The sequence below is a fragment of the Monodelphis domestica genome, chromosome 1 (assembly GCF_027887165.1).
Source record: "Monodelphis domestica isolate mMonDom1 chromosome 1, mMonDom1.pri, whole genome shotgun sequence".
NCBI lineage: Eukaryota > Metazoa > Chordata > Mammalia > Didelphimorphia > Didelphidae > Monodelphis > Monodelphis domestica.
This window is the reverse complement of record NC_077227.1, coordinates 423135498-423153469: the sequence shown is the minus strand read 5'-3', so window position 1 is coordinate 423153469 and position 17972 is coordinate 423135498. Positions and strand designations below refer to the sequence as shown.

Here is a 17972-nt window from a genome sequence, read left to right as displayed (position 1 = left end):
CTTCTATTCCTATGCTTTCTAGTGTTTTTAGTAGGAATGGGTATTGTATTTTATCAAAGGCTTTTTCTGCATCTATTGAGAGAATCATGTGATTCTTATTGGTTTGCTTGTTGATGTGGTCAATTATGTGGATAGTTTTCCTAATATTGAACCAGCCCTGCATCCCTGGTATAAATCCTACTTGATCATGGTGGATGACCCTTCTGATCACTTGCTGGAGTCATTTTGCTAGTATCCTATTTAAGATTTTTGCATCTATATTCATTAGGGAGATTGGTATATAATTTTCTTTCTCTGTTTTTGGCCTGCCTGGCTTTGGAATTAGTACCATGTTTGTGTCATAAAAGGAGTTTGGTAGAACTCCCTCTTTGCTTATTATGTCAAATAGTTTGTATAGTATTGGAGTTAGCTGTTCTTTGAATGTTTGATAGAATTCACTTGTGAATCCATCTGGCCCTGGGGATTTCTTCTTAGGGAGTTCTTTGATGGCCTGTTCAATCTCTTTTTCTGATATGGGATTATTTAAGAATTCTATTTCTTCTTCTGTTAGTCTAGGCAATTTATTTTTTGTAAATATTCATCCATATCACCTAGGTTGGTATATTTATTGGCATATAGTTGGGCAAAGTAGTTTTTAATGATTGCCTTAATTTCCTCTTCATTGGAGGTGAGATCCCCCTTTTCATCCTTGATGCTGTTAATTTGCCTTTTTTCTTTACTTTTTTTAATTAGATTGACCAGTACTTTGTCTATTTTGTCTGTTTTTTCAAAGTACCAGCTTCTAGTCTTATTTATTAGCTCAATAGTTCTGTCACTTTCGATTTTATTAATTTCTCCCTTAATTTTTAGGACCTCTAGTTTGGTTTTCTTCTGGGGGGGGTTAATTTGTTAGTTCTCAAGTTTTTTGATTTGCATTTCCAGTTCCTTGGTCTCTGTCCTCCCTAGTTTGTTAATATATGCACTCAGGGATATGAATTTTCCTATAAGTACTGCCTTGGCTGCATCCCATAAGGTTTGAAAGGATGTCTCACTGTTGTCATTTTCCTCAATGAAATTATTAATGGTTTCTATGATTTCTTCTCTAACTATCCGATTTTGGAGTATCATATTATTTAATTTCCAATTAATTTTTTATTTGGTTCTCCATGTACCCTTACTGATCAATATTTTTATTGCCTTGTGATCTGAAAAGGCTGCATTCATTATTTCTGCTTTTCTGCATTTGAGTGCCATGTTTCTGTGACCTAGTGTATGATCTATTTTTGTGAATGTGCCATGTGGTGCTTAAAAGAAGGTGTATTCCTTTTTGTCCCTATTTATTTTTCTCCATATATCTATTAACTCTAATTTTTCTAAGATTTCATTCACCTCTTTTACTTCTTTCTTATTTATTTTTTGGTTTGATTTATCTAAATTTGATAGTGGTTGGTTCAAGTCTCCCACTAATATGGTTTTACTGTCTATTTCCTCCTTCAATTCTAGTTTCTCTATTAAAAATTTGGATGCTATACCATTTGGTGCATACATGTTGATTAGTGATATTTCCTCATTGTCTATACTCCCTTATAACAGAATATATTTACCTTCCCTATCCCTTTTGATCAGGTCTATTTTTGCTTTGGCTTTTTCAGATATCATGATTGCAACTCCTGCCTTCTTTCTATCAGTTGAGGCCCAAAAGGTCTTACTCCAACCTTTAATTCTAACCTTGTGAATGTCAACCCACCTCATATGTGTTTCTTGAAGACAACAAATGGTAGGGTTTTGGGTTCTAATCCAATCTTCTATTTGTCTACGTTTTATGGGTGAGTTCATCCCATTCATGTTCAAAGTTATGATTGTCATTTGTGGATTAGCTGGCATTTTGTTATCTTCCCCTAGTTCTGACCTTTCTTCTTTAGCTATCTCCTTTTGAACCAGTGATTTACTTTAGGTCAGTCCCCCTAGTCCCCTCCCTTGAGATGCTTCCCTTTCTAGCCCCTCCCTTTTTATGCTCCTTTCCCCTCCCCACTCTCCTTCCCTCCCTTTTTATGCTCCCTCCCCCTCCCCCTCCTTAATTTTCCTTTCTTTCTTGCCCTAATGGATAAGATAGAATTCAGGATCCCACTGGATCTAGATGTTCTTCCCTCTCAGATTTGATTTCACTGAGAGTAAGGTTTAAGTAATTCCACTTCACGTTCTCTTCCTCTCCTTCTCATATGAGAGTTCTTCCCCTCCCCTTCCCATGTGTATCTTTATATGGGAAAGATTATTCTATTAAGTCCCCCCCCCTATTTCTTGAAGTAAATCTTAGTGTTATCAATGGTTCCCCCTCCCTTTTCCTTTCTTTGCCCCCACTTTCCCCAAATCTTCTTAATGCTCCAATATTTCCCTATGCATGTTTCTTCTAACTACTCTTATGATGCATACAATTTTTGAGAGTTACACAAAACATTTCCCCCACATATTAATATATATAATTAGATGTAAATGTAGTCCTTATAGAAGAGAGTTTGACTTAAAGAAAAAGATAAGATTTATCTCCTTTTCCCTTTCTTTCATATGTACCTTTTCATGTTTCTCTTGCTTTCTGTGCTTGGATATCACATTTTCCACTAAGTTCTGGCCTTTTCTTAGCAAATGCTTGGAAATCTTCTATTTTGTTGAATGCCCATACTTTCCCCTGGAAGTATATAGTCAGTTTTGCTGGGTAGTTGATTCTTGGTTGGAGACCCAGCTCTCTTGCCTTTCTAAATATCGTGTCCCATGCTTCCCAGTCTCTTAGTGTGTTAGCCACTAAGTTGCGTGTGATCCTTATGGGAGCCCCCTTATATCTGAAGCTCCTCTTCTTGGCTTCTTATAGGATTTTCTCCTTTTCTTGGAAGCTCTTGAATTTGGCAATTACATTCCTAGAAATTGTCTTTTGGGGATTTAGTATAGAGGGTATTCTATGAACCCTTTCTATTTCTATTTTGCCCCCTTGCTCCAGAACATGTGGGCAATTTTCTTTTATAATCTCCTGTAGAATAATATCAAGTTTATTTTTATCTCTGGTTTTTCTGGGAGATCGATAATTCAGAGGTTGTCTCTTCTTCCTCTATTTTCCAAGTCTGTGACCTTTTTAGTGAGATATTTTATGTTTTCTTCTAATTCATTAATTTTTTGGGTTTGCTTTATTGAGTCTTGCTGTTTTATGATCTCACTTTCTTCGAGTTGCTTAATTCTGGTCATTAGGGACTGGTTTTGCTTTTCAGCTTTGTCTGCCCTTCTATTGGATGCTTCGGCCTCTTTTTCTAATTGAGCAGTCTTATCTGTCAGACTGCTGATCTCTTTCTCCCATTTTTCTTTCCAGGTTTCCATCTTTTGGATAAGTTCCATTTTGAGATCTTCCAGAGCTTGTTGATAGTTTCCATTTTGGGAGGCATGTTCTGATTTTTTTTTTGGATTTCTTCCTCATTCTCTTCTTTTCCTTGGGTACTTCCACCATAAAAGTTTTCAATAGTCACCTTTTCCCCTTTCTTCCTGGAGGTTTGATTTTGGGCCATGTGAGCCATCCCTTTGGTGGTTTTATTCCCCTTTCCTTTTTGGTCTGGGGTCTGGGTGATATGGGCAGGTTTTCTGTGAATTTAGGTTGCCTCAGACTAGTTCTTCCCAGCCTCTGAGGTTTCTTAGAGCGCTAGGCCCCTGATCACAGCCAAACTGCCCAGGTGTTCAGCTCCGCCCAGATAATCAGCATGTGGTCCACCCCTGGTGTTTAGCTCTGCCCAGATGCTCAGTGCAACCGCTCGAGTACGGCTCCCTGGGCCCCCTCTGTTCAGCGCAGGATTCTCCCATGAAACTGCCCTAAGACTTTTTTCCTAGCAGTCCCCAGATCCCAAGGACCATGGAGTGCCCCCCCCCAGACAGAGACGTTCCCCACTCACTCACTGTCCCAGTGAGCGCTCCAGTAGCTCACTCTGGTTTGGTGGGGGAGGTGGGGGGGAAGGGTGGCTCAGTTCACGTTTTTGTGCAAGCTTTTCCTCCTTCTTATTATAGTGTGGAAATGTTCAAACCCCACGTACCTTCGCCTCTGTGGTGTACTGGGGAGTACTGGGGAGTCCTTCTGTTCCTCCAAAGGTGATTTTTATGCTCCTTTGATGTAGTCTATTTCATTCGGTGCCGGGGAGAAGAAGCATGTGGCGTCTAGATTGCAGCCATGATTACCCGGAAGTCCAATTTATTATTTTTAAAACATTTCTTGGGCACACATAGGCTCTGTGGGTTGAGAGCCTGGCCTAAAGACAAGAGATCTTGTGTCCAAATCTGGACCAAGATACCCAATATCTGTGTGACCCTGAGCACTTAAGGAACATGTGAGATGGGCGAAGGAGGAAATAGTAGCAGAAGGAATCTGAGTGACATGAGATGAAAAGGAAGGAATAACAGGGAGCCTTCAGTGAATTGTTCCAAATTTTTGAGTGAGATCCAAGACAAATTCCCAGCTTAGAGAGTGGAAGAGCTACTGGAAGTTTGAAGAGGGGAGAAAAGATTTTAAAACCTCCAGAGAGCAGGATTGTGAGGAATAAAAAGGAAGGTCCACTTCTAGTACTTTTAATAATGGCTCCAGAATAACTAGTTTCCTTTGCAATTCTATATAGTTTAATTTATACATATTCAAAGGTGGGGGTCTTATAGGTTTTGCCAGGCTGCCAAAAAAGTGCACTGTACAAAAAGGTTTAAGAACTTCTGCCCTGGAGATTCTCAGCATCAGAGTCCCTAGAAGGTCAGGAGGAGAGAAAGGGCTGTTTTGACTGGGTGGTTCCCCTCACTAATCCATAAAATAGATTAAAAATAGCTAGTCTGATTTTTCCAAATGGAGAAAATAAACCTAACTGCAAATAACAAAAATGAAAAAGTAGAATTTCAAAAAAGAAAAAGGAAAGGAACTGTCTTCCTTATATGCCAACAAAACTGAAAACAAACAAAACAGCCTAATTCATATGAGTATAAAACTCCTAATTATTTTCATTTTATCTTGCAATTGAAAGGCATTTATTTTCCCTCCTTTCTCTTCTCTCCCTGATTTAAAAGAAAAAAAAACACCTTGTAACAAATATTCATACTCAAACAAAACAAATTCTCAAAATGTCTATATCCATGTTGCATTCTACAACTTGAATTCATCACAATTTTGTCAGGTAGTTCATTGTCAGTACTCTAGATTCATGGTTAAACATTTGATTGGTCAGAATTGTTTAATCTTATAAAGTTATTTACCTTTACAATTTTGTTAATATTACATAAATTGTTCTCTTGGTTCCAGTCATTTCACTCTGTATCAGTTCATAAAAATCTTCCCAGATTTCTATGAAACTATTCCTTTCATCAGTTTAATACCATAATGGATAACATTCATGCCATCTACCATTACATTTACATATTATAAATTGTTCAACTATTCCTTTATTGTTTCCATTACTTTAATATTATAAATAGATCTGCCATGAATTTTTTGTACATGTGAGTCCTTTCTTTTTATCTTATTAGATGTATGTGGCTTTGTAGAAAAGTTAATGAATAAAATTTCCAAATTAACAGAGAAGAAATAGAGAAATTAAATAATCTAATCAAAGGAAATGAAATGGAAAAAGGCATAAAAGAATTCCCAAAGGAAAAAATTCAGAGCCTAAAGAACTGCCAAGCAGATTCTACAATTATTCAAAGAATGATAAATTTTAGTGTCATATAAATATTTGTAAGAATGGGGGGGAAAGCTTCTAAAAAATTCTTTCAGTTATATAACTATAGGCTTGATAACTAAACCAGGGAGAGATATAGCAGAAAAAGGAAACATATATCACTCTCCATAATCAATAGAGACTCAAAAATATTAAATAAAATATTATTAGAGAGGCAATAGCAACATACTTAGAAGACACATATATTAATACCAGTTCAGATTGATACTAGGAATGAAGGTTTAGTTTGGTATTAGGAAAAGTATAAATTTAATGGGCCATGTTAATGATAAAAATAATAAAAATCATAAGATTATATAAGTATATATATTTTAAAGCTTTTAGCAAAATATAATACCAATTGCAGATTTGAATAAAATACTGGAAATAGATGAAAACCTCCTTAATATGGTAGGTAGTATCTCTCTAAAATTAAGATCCATCATTATTTGTAAAGGAGAAAAACTATCAATATTTCCAATAAGACTTGGATAAAGCAGGGATGTTCATTATCACCACTATTATTTGACATATTACTAGCTAAAAATAAACATGAGAAAAAACTGGAGGAATTAGCATAGGCAAAGAAGAAAACAAAATTATCACTTTTTTTAATTAGATAATGATCTACTTGGAGGATATTAGAGAATCAACTAAAAATTATTGAAGCCATTATTAATGTCAAAAAAGTAGTAAATAAATTAAAACTACATAAATCATCAGCACATCTGCATATAAAGATACCTCCACTAGAAGAGATACTCAAGGCCTAGATATACATAGAGTGCTGTAATTTGCAGTTTTCATTCATTTCATGAGGCAAGAAAATATGGTTTGGGGATTGGGCTGGTAATGAGAAAAGAGCCCTTAACAGGAAAAGAGAAAGGAAATTGAATATAGGTGCTTCCCAATAACCCAGAAATATGAAAGATCTACAGAGAACAAGAAAAATGTAGAGAGAAGCTAGAAGGAGGAGAGCTTGTTTGGCAATTTGTATAGCAACCAGAGAAACCATTATTTTTTCCTTTTTAATGTCAAGATAAAAGGAAGCTAAAATAAAGGGAAATGTCCAAAGAGGTATAGACTTCCAATCGATGCTGCACAGTCACAAGCTAAACTAATTCTTTTCCCTTCCTTTGGACTGGGTGTGATTGACACCTATTTCTGAATGTGCTCCATCGTTCTGGACTCCATAGTTCTGTGTTTGACAGAAGTAGTTTAAGACCTATTGTTCCTGTGGGTGATACAAACATATTTCCACATATAAATGACTTCCCCACATAAGGGTATAGAAGTAGTTTTGGGAGCCACATGGAAATCCTAGTACAGGGTTTATAGGCAAACCTCAAGCCATTGTTAGACAATTCCATCCAAAATAATTATTTCATATATTAAAACATTTAAGAGTCTATCTACCAAGATACAAATCAGGAACTATGAGCATTATTGCATAACCTTCTTTATAAAAGTCTATAGACCTAAATAATTAAAAAGATATTGATTGTTCTGTTTTGGGATGTGCCAATATAATAAAAATGGCAACATTAACTAAATCAATTTACTTACTTAGTGCTATACTGATAAAACTATCAAGCATATACTTTATGAAGCTATGAAAAATAATAAATTCATCTGGAGGAACAAAAGGTCAAGAATCTCAAGAGGAACAAAAAAAAAGGATGGAAAAGAAAGGCAGCCTAACATTACCTGATACATACTACTAAGCAGAAATGGAATTATTTAGTACCAGTTAAGAAACAGAGAAGTCATTGTTACCTGAATAAACATACAACAAAAAACAAGCAAAGTAGCATAGTGGTTGATAAACTGCAGGAACCCAACTATCAGAATAAAGACTCTTCATTTGACAAAAAAATTATTTTGAAAATTGTAAAGAAGTTTAGCAGAAACTAGCTAAACCACTGAAGGCAAATATTTTAGAAATGGTGCCAGCCTGCACACCCAGACCAAGTGTCATGGCCTGCCCGGCAGAGAGCATGTGCAGTGCCCTCTCCCCACTACATACTGGATGTACCCCACCCAGTACCTTCCCCCACTTCCCAGCCACATCCAAGGAGCAGACCTCCCCATTCCCAGGACTGGGGCAGGAGAATATCGCGAATGAGCCCTACCTTTAGCAGAGGTTTCTGGAGTAGAATACATCAAAAGCAACAGCCCCAGTGAGAGATGTGACCCTGGTTAGGAAGAAGAAGAAAAAGGTCAAGATGGAGAGAAGAGTAGGGGATGGAGACCAAGAAAATGAGAGAGAAAACAATTTATAAGGGAAAGGGAGAAAGGAGGGAAAGAAAAAAAAAACAGAAAAAGAAAGGAGAAAACAATGGGAAAGAAATAGGAGAGGTGAGAGAATGGGTGGGAGGTGAATAAGTGGAAAGGGGAAAAGATCAGAGAAGAGGGGAAGGAGAATAGAGAGGGACAAGAGAAAAGCAAGTGGAAAGCAGAGAAGCCAAATGGGGAGGCAAAGGAGTCCTAACTAGAATCAAAGACTGTCCCAATCAAACTCACAAATCATGGTGGGGAAAAAGTATTTTTAAGAGTCTAGCAGCCTTCAAATAGCAGGAATCCTTCTGCTCTGCACAAGGAGCCCAGGACAGTATGGGCTCTAGCCCCTTGTACTGCCAACTGGGCTCCTCCTTGTCATTTATCTTCCCACTCCTGCTCTTCAAACCTCCAGCCAACCCCGCCCCCCTTGGACTTGATTAGTGGAGAGCATTCGATTGGAGTCCTGGAATCAATCCTTGGGGAGTCTGTGGAGTAGTTTCCTGAACTTTTAGAATGGTAGATTTACACAAATGAAAGTGGCCAGCAAATGCACTCACGAAGAGCCTTTTATAGCATAGCTCCCTCTGTCTATAGGAGACCTAGGCTTGAATCTCACCTTGGATATTTTACTCTGTGGCTCATGGGCCACCAGTCAGTCCTTTTACCTCTCAAATGCCTCCATTTGTCTTCTGTAAAATGGGGATAATAATGTTCACACTTCCTACCTCATACGGTTATTATGAGGAAAGAATTTTACAAACCTTAAAATGCTATATAAATGTGAGTTATTATATTCTAAGATCCCTTCCAGAAGTTTTCAGATTCTTTGTTAGAAAGTCTTTTCTATCCCTTATGATCTATCATCAATTACTAGAACTCACACAAGTTTAGGATTTTATCAGACACCTCTGGGATTGGACCAGCATTACAAAGAGGAAAACCTAAGTAGATAAATGTATAGTTTCCAGATTATGTACCAAATGTATAAAGGTAAGCTCACAAAAGAAATATCAGTTGCTGGGAAGTACAAGGGAAGCATGGTTAAAAAGGAAAAACAACACAGAGAACTGACAAACTACTGATGAAAAACAGACAAATTAACATTCAGAAAATAAGTCAAGATCTTTAGAGGGACAAAAGAGACTTCTCCTGATTAAAGACATGTTCTTTTGCAAATATATATATATATATATATATATATATATATATATATTTCCTACAGTGAGGCCCAGGCTTCAGGAAGGTGAAAGAAAGCAAGAATAGATGCTTTTCTTAAATCTTAAATCAAAACAACTCTGAGGTCTCATACTCAACAAATTGGTAAACATGACAAATGATGGGAATGATGGGGGTGATAGGAAAATAGACTCACTAGTGCATTTTTGGTAGAGCTATGGATTAGTTTAAACATTTTGGAAAATATTTTATAAACAATTATGGAAATAAAGTGACTAAAATCTCTCATTTCTGTGACCCAGACAGTCTATTACTAGGCATATACCCCAAGGAAATCATTGATAACAAAGGACTCACTTATACATCAAAATATTTGTAGCAATGTTTTTTTTTTAAACCCTTACCTTCCGACTTGGAGTCAATACTGTGTATTGGCTCCAAGGCAGAAGAGTGGTTAGGGCTAGTCAATGGGGGTTAAGTGATTTGCCCAGGGTCACACAGCTGGGAAGTGTCTGAGGCCAGATTTGAACCCAGGACCTCCCATCTCTAGGCCTGACTCTCAATCCACTGAGCCACCCAACTGCCCCCAGTAGCAACATTTTTCTTGATAGTAAAGAACTGAGAACAAAGCAGAAGCCCATAGAGGGAATTGACTAAATGAATTGTGGCACATGAGTATAATGGAATAATAATGGACTGTAAAAAATGGTGAAATGATAAATACCTAGAAACATGAAAGATTTACATGAACGGATACAGAGTGAAATAAAGTCAAGAAAACAATATACATGATGACTACAACAGTGACTGATTTTGTCAGTGTATAGATGGGGGGTTTTAAACTCCTACCTTTGCCCTAGTATCAATTCTAATGCAAAAGGGCAACAAGGGCTAGGCAATTAGAGTTAAGTTGCCCTGGGACACACAGTTAGGAAGTATCTGAGGCCAGATTTGACTCAGTTCCAGGCATGATGCTCTATCCATTGTGTTCCCTACTGCCCTGATCAGTTTTTCTTATTTTATTTGCTCGTTTCTTTTAAAATATTTTTTTCTCATAAAAAATGTGAAAGAAGGTGACCTAGCAGTACCAGATCTTAAACTGTACTATAAAGCAGTGGTTATCAAAAACAATATGGAATTGGCTAAGAGACAGAAGGGAAGATCAGTGGAATAGACTTGGGGAAAGTGATCTCAGCATGACAGTGTATGATAAACTCAAAGACACCAGCTTTTGGGACAAAAATCTACTATTTAAAAAAAACTGCTGGGAAAATTGGAAAACAGTATGGAAGATGTTAGGTTTATATCAACATCTCACACCCTACACCAAGATAAACTCAGAATGGGTGAATTACTTGAATACAAAGAAGGAAACAATAAGTAAATTAGGTTAACACAGAATAATATACTTGCCAGATCTTTGGGGAAGGAAAGATTTTAAGACCAAGTAAGAGTTAGAAAAAATTACAAAATATAAAGTAAATAATTTTATTACATTAAATAAAAAAGGTTTTGTACAAACAAATTCAATGCAACCAAAATTAGAAGAGAAGCTACAAATTGGGAAAAAATCCTAATTACAAAAACTCAGAAAAAGGTCTAATTACTCAAATATATAAGGAGCTAAATCAATTGTACAAAAAACCAAGTCATTCCCCAATTGATAAATAGGCAAAGGACATGAATAGGCAATTTTCAGATAAAGAAATCAAAACTATTAATAAGCACACAAAAAACTGTTCTAAATCTCTTATAATTAGAGAAATGCACATCAAAACAACTCTGAGATACCACCTCACACGTAGCAGATTTTCTAACATGACAACAAAGGAAAGTAATGAACATTGGAGGGGATGTGGCAAAATTGGGACCTTAATGCATTGCTGGTGGAGTTTTGAATTGATCCAACCGTTCTGGAGAGCAATTTGGAACTATTAACAGAGAAGTAAAAGGATGTCTGACTTTTGATCCAGCCATGCCACTGCCAGGGTTGTATCCCAAAGAGATAATAAGGGAAATGACTTGATCAAAAATATTCAGAGATGCACTCTTTGTGGTAGGAAAAAAAATGGGAAATGAGGGAATGCCCTCCAATTGGGGGATGACTGAATAAATTGTGGCATATGTTGGTGATGGAATACTATTGTGCTCAAAGTAATAATGAACTGGAGGAATGCCATGTGAACTGGACAGACCTCCAGGAATTGATGCAGAATGAAAGGAGTAGAACCAGGAGAACACTACACAGAGACTAATATACTGTGGTACAATCAAATGTAATGGACTTCTCTATTAATAGCAATGCAACAATCCAGAACAAATCTGAGAGACTTATGAGGAAGAACACCATCCACATTCAGGGGGAAAACTTCAGGAATAGAAATACAGAAGAAAAAACAACTGCTTAATCATGAAGTAGTCCCAAAAGTGGAGGACAATAAAATTGAAGTAGATAAACCCCTGCCAGCATTTTTAGGGAACAGACCTAGCTTCCCCCCCCCCAGGAGGTCGAGATGCTTATGCAGACAGCAGACCAGGCTCTATTTAGCTTGGGAATGAGAATTAGAAACGGCAGGAAACAACGGAATTTCAGGAGGTCAGGAAGGAAGCAAGATAACATATAGCTAACTAGGGCTAGGATACTAAGTGCATGTGAAAATAAGCAACCCCTAAATAACAGCCTCCACATAAATTTGAGGATTGTTTCCTCATCACTGACCTCTCATTCCTGTTGTCGGCGATAAGGTTTGTTTGATTAAGAACCTATATGTAAAAGGAAATAACTTTGTATCCTGTAAACTTATATAAACTGTTGCATAATGTTAGTGTGGGACAGCTTCCACTAGGGAAGTCTGTCCCAGTTGGTAGATTCTTTATTTGTTCTTTATTAATAAATCACAATTCCAATAATTGAAATTCTGGGTGTTTGCACTCACTTTGTGAAGTGCTCCACTTCAGTTGGAGGCCCCAGAGAGATCTCAAGCCCCAGGACCAGGAGGTAAGGATTTCGGAGAGGGCTGCTATAAGAGCGTGTGTGTGTGTGTGTGTGTGTGTGTGTGTGTGTGTGTGTGTGTGTGTGCTTGCATGGGGGAGAGTTCTTTAGGCCTGCAGCATACAGCTAAATGGCTGGTGTTGTAACCCAAATCATATGTGGACAGCTTTTGCTAAGCCGGGGCCTGTGAAGGAGACTTGAACCTTTATCCCCTTCGGGAGTATTTCTGAGTGCGGACTTGGAGAGTATGCAGTTTCCAACTCCCATGAAGGATTGGATCAGAAATCCAAGGAAGTGAATGGTGTCCTCTCTGGAGCCCGACCATGGTTCTGGTATTTGAGATTTCGAACAAAATTTAGGCTGATTTTGGAACCATCTGTTCTGTTCTGTTCTGTTCTGGTAAGTTAGCTCTATTTCTCTAGAATTCTGTTTTGTTTTGCCCCAGGGCCTGTTTTACTCTAGGAGTCTGTCTGCTTGAAGATTCTGTCTTGAAGTTCTATTTGGACCTGAGAGTCCTGTTTTGGCCTAGTGTACTGTTTGATCATCGAGTTCTGTTCTGTTCTGTAAATCTGGACTCAGCAGAGGCTGTTGAGTTGTTGGACACAGCTTTAGTGCCACAGCCAGGTCACTAAAGAAACGTCTTTCAGTGACTTCTGGGGGAACCTTCTGGTTCAAAGGTATATGAATATGTGAGAGAGTGTGTCCTATAGGTTTCTGTTGAGTCTTTGTTGTTTTTGTGTGGCTAGATTAAACAAAGGAGGAGGCAAAAAGTGTTTCACAAAGGGGCATTTCTTTTGTGGTGGCTGTTCCCAACTACCTCCACCTACATTCCAACCAAGCAGGCTATGAAGGAGAGGCTGTGCCTGCTCCAACAGCAAGCTTCCAAGTAGGAGAAAGATCTGAATAGGAGGGAATTTAGAAGTTCCTTCCTTGAGAAACCCAGTCATCTTCATGAATTCTTCACCTCCAAACCCTGTTGGGAGCAGATAGTAGTTTTGTCCAGATACTACAAGAGCAATTTGTTAGAGATCACAGTCAAAAAGAGAGACAGTTTAGATAGATCAGCACAAAGTTCAGGGAAAGTTAGGGAACAAGAAAGTCAGCTCAGCTAATCAGATGGTTAATCACTATAACTTAACCCAGTACAGCTTCCTCCATTAAAGAGGCAGTATGCTGAGACTGTTTGAATGCATTTTCTCCCTTCAAATATTTCTTTTTAAGAATGGATCCTAAAACACCCATTTTTTTTCCTTTCAAAGCATGCTTGCCACAAAGTTGTATGTTTCTGTTTATAGTTGTCTTTGTCACAGTCTCATCTCTATCTATTCTTAAATTGGACACTCACAAAAAGAATGGTACTAATGTAATTTCATGTATTGTGGTAACTGTTTGTCAGTTAAATGTGAAATGTTAGCCAGATTTTATGGAGCACAAAAACTCATGGTTAGAAGTTTTTTTTGTTAGATTTTGCAATAAATAATGATTTCAGTGAATTTGAGAATTGTCTAAATGTGATTGATAGATAACCAGACTGACACAGAGAGGGAATGTTTTCTTCTATAAGGACAGAAATTGTTCTGGCTACTTTATAGATGTAAAAGTCATCCAGAAAAAGTTGTTATGTTGTTGAGAAAAACTTATTATAGAATTTAAACTTGGGATTTTTCAAATCAGATGTTATTTTAATGTATGTGTTGTCAGAACTAACAAGAAATCATATGACACACAAGAAATTTTTAAAGTGGGTAATCTGTGCAAGGGATTTAATTTTTTTTCAAGGGAACCTGAGGCATCATTTATTGGGGATGATCACAAAAATGAGCCAGCTGAACAGGCTTTTCACCATTGCTGTCCCCCTTCCCCACTTCCCCATGGTCTTCACTTCTTCCCTGAGCTCTAGTCTACCCCTGGGGCTCAGGGATGTAGTATGTGTCTAATTTGGTGGTGAAAACCTCTTGTGCCATCAGGGCCATGAGGTAGGTTGCTCACATCAAGCCTGGGCAGGGGAGGAACAAAATTGGGACCCCAGGACCAGGAATGGGTCACTGTGGGCAAGGGACCCAACAGATTAGGAGAGAATGATGTTTTGGGTTCCTGAGCCTCTAAGCTGGCACAGGGGGCTAGCGGAATGCTGCCTCCTTCCACCCCAGGCCCATTCTGGTGATGGCCTTTCTTGACCAGCCTCACCACTCGAAAGCCCCTAGGGTCTTCCTGTAAGGTAGTGAAGGCCTGGCCAGCAGCTTCCACGCTCTCAAGCTGGACCAGGGCACAGGGACAGTGGAGAAGCTCAGGACAGTGGGTTGCATAGGGCAGCACATCTGGTGGGAGCTTGTTGCCTGGCTGCAGGACACGGATGGAAGTGAGGGCCCCAAAAGGTCCAAAGAGGTTACTAACAGCTGCAGGTCAATGCTTTGAACTTCAGTTTGGTTACACACTGAAAGATTAAAGGACTAAAGGACTTAATCAAAAGTTATCCGGAAGTTGTGGTTTTAGCAAACTAAAATCCACTGAGAGTAAATTATTATGATGGGGGTTTGATACATTCAAACTTTTAAATTGTAGTGAGCTCACTTGTTAAAGAAGGATGAGACAAGGTTGCTAAGTAATAAAATCTAAATCAAGCCAAGCAACTTTAGGATAAATTGCTCATAAGCTATTAACCCCTTCCTTGCACACAGGAAGGAGAAAGAAATGCTCATAATTGTTCCACACTGATACTTAGGGACTGAAATAGGGACCTCGAAGAATTGACAACTACTGTGTGATAGAACTTAAAGATGAGTATATTTTAATTGTATATTCCGGAGGTCTTCAGATGCTCAAGCAAGCAAACATTGCCAGCCCTGTCTGACCAAAAAGCTTGTTTGAAGCTGTGGAATCTAAATGCAAACATTCCATGTCCAGAATGATAAAATGAGTTGAGTGATATGTAATTGATAAGTTACCTCACACAAACTTTGGGAATATGTTGTTTGATATTTTGATTACATTTTCATCTGTATAAAGATGTATGTAGCCAATATATGCAGTAGCCAAGGAGTGGGTAGGACGTTAAAAATGGCATATATGTGAGAAATGCTTGCTCAGAATTTTATGATTTTTATGTGACTTGCTGCTAAAATAATCAAAAACTTATAACTATTGAGCACTATGCTAAAGATGCAGTGGTTCAATGATGTAAACCTATAAATTAGTATTCTTTTGGATTACCAATTAGCAACTGAAGTGATACTAACAGAATGTTTGTTTGACTTAAGCAAGTCAGATATGGTGGGGAAGTAAAAGTATTTTGGATTTGAATTCAGAAGACAGAGAGACTTTGATTTAAAGTCCATAAGACTTGAGTATGTGAGTTTGTAGGGTTTGTAAAGGAAGAATGGAAGTTTTGTTTTGCTTTTTAAGCAAGGGAGAGAGAGAGAGAGAGAGATAGAGAGAGAGAGAGAGAGAGAGAGAGAGAGAGAGAGAGAGAGAGAGAGAGAGAGACATAGGGAGGTTAAAGAGAACAGATAGATGTTCTAGATGTTCTACTCTTATAATTGGATCCCTGACCTATGGATGGTTTCTAAAATTAGTGTATGTGTTGTTGGAAAATCACAAATGATTCTATAATTTCTCTGGACAGTTACTCTGAGTGATTCCTGTATGACCCTGTCTTAGTCTTTCAGATGGTCTAGATTCAAGAGATGATACAGCCCTGGTTTATATTACTATGGAGCTACTCAATTCATCACTCATGTTATTTATTTCAGGTTTTGTGTATAAAGTGTGATATGTAAATTATTGCCAAAATATATAAGAATACTTGAGTGATCACCCTTGTAGGGATATAAAAGGTTTGTTTGATGGTATGGAAATTTGTTTCTGGACTGCTGATAAGCAGAATTCCTCTGAGCTGTAATGGGTAAGACTTGTCTTTTAAGGAAAAAGAAGGCTTCTGGGATCTAATGGTGACAAAGTATACAAAGGATAAAGAACGTCCTGGGATGGTTACAGAAGCATATTCTGGGATCACCTGGGAATGGACCTTTTCTGACCATCTAGGCTTTTAATCCTTGAGTGACACAATGATGACATGAGCCAGTGATAGCTTTGGCCTGTACATAAAGCCCTCACTATGTGTCCCTTGGGACATGAGGAAATGCTTTCTTTGTCTGTCTTCTCTTTCGTGACAAATTCCCATAATTAGCACATAATGCAAATTGTAAAATTAAAGTTTCCATTTCCCCAAACAACCTATAAGGTTAATAATTGAAAATTCTTAAATTGTTAGGGAACATAATTTGAAAAGTATGTGAAGTTATTAATAAATGACTTGTATTTGTAGCCTTAATTTACCACAGTTTAAGTTTGGACCTTGAGCTTAGAAATATAGCTCAAAGCTTTCTTGAATTTCCCTCAAAATCTGGGGTAAAGAAATTCATCTATGAAATATTGTTACTCAAGTGTTTATAGATGTTTATAATTAATGTGTACTTTGCAAAAGTATATTCTTTAACAGAAACACTACATACCAACTCTGCAAACAACTCAGGAATCCAGTTTCCTAAAGGGATCTATTCCTGGCAAAAGATGATTTCTGAAGATGAAGTCTGTTGACTAAGATACCCAAATGCAAATGTGTAATATCAATTACTATTTTACTAATTTTCTCTGTTTCTATCTGGTTCTCTAGTTTTTACCCCAGTTCTGGTTTCTACACTTCTATCTTAGGGGCTGATTCTCCCCCTTGTGACCTGTCTGCCAATCAGAGGAAGCAGTCACTGGACATCCTTCAGATCTCCAAGCAGGTCCCCACCTACCTAGGACCCAGGCATTCACTGAAGACATGTCCCTAAAGACCCTGTGTCCACAGCCTTTCCCTCCCTGTTCAAGTTTTGGCTGCTTGTATGTGGATATGTGGACCTTGAATTTGTAACCTTGTCACTACTCTAGTTGCTTCTAAGGGAAAGGCACTCATGGGAGTGACATAGATGCCACTGAAACCTCAGCAACTATTCCAGCCTGAAGCCCTGGACATTGCCTACAGCCAATACCTCTCTCCTGACAATAGGCAGGGACAGCTCTACAATCATTCTCAGCTTTGAAGAAGCTACAGAATACTGAGACCATCACCCTTTTTCTCTTAGATATTTGGAGGGGGGGGATGGAACAGCATGGGGCTATGCTTGGACTTGTACTCTTGGGATTTTTGGAAATTAGTCTACCCTTCCAGGTAGTTCAATACTGATGGGTAGTCAGTAAGGCAGGGGATGGGAAGTAAGGTTGGTGCCAGACCAACCTGGGAGGGGAAGGCCCCCAAAATTCTCTTTGATCTGTGTGATTTATTTGGGAGTAAGTGAATAGATCCCGCACATACCCTTTTGTGCGCAACTCCACCTGGGACCCTATCTAGCAGGAGCCCCTGTCTATGCTTGCCCATCCACAGGGCCACCATCATGCAAATCACCAGGAGATTCCATTGTGCAGCCTGGGGATGCAAAACCACCACCCCATGGCAGCAGAGAGACCCCGATATCATACTAAAAAGGGAGCAAAGCATGGACTGGGGTGCCCCCCTTGATTCCAAAAATCCCCTTTCCCTAACTATTAGAGACCCCCTGGATAAGGGATGGTTACTAGGCTGGATATGGGGACTTACACTGGAGATGAAAGGCAAGGATCGAGGATAGAATCTACAGTGCAGCAAATAGCTGACAAAGTGCAACCCTCACCAGTCAGCCAGAACTGAGAGGTCCTCATTGGATTTGGGATGGAATCCATCCCACTGTCTCAGCACCTGGGTGACTATTTAAGAGTACCATAAAGCGTCCTCACAGTGAGCAATCCCT

General features: G+C 38.4%; 1 protein-coding gene across 1 annotated transcript in view; it reads right to left on the bottom strand.

Annotated features, from left to right (window-relative positions):
* Positions 1–17578, bottom strand: part of LOC100016853 (prostaglandin G/H synthase 1-like) — a 49049-nt gene extending 31471 nt beyond the window's left edge. The window contains exons 1-2 of the mRNA XM_056816852.1: positions 17501–17578; positions 14097–14484 (exon numbers count right to left, since the gene is read on the bottom strand). Coding sequence (XP_056672830.1) covers positions 14097–14484; positions 17501–17578 — 466 coding nt within the window. The remainder of the gene's footprint in view (positions 1–14096; positions 14485–17500) is intronic.
* Between the last annotated feature and the right edge of the window lie 394 nt (positions 17579–17972).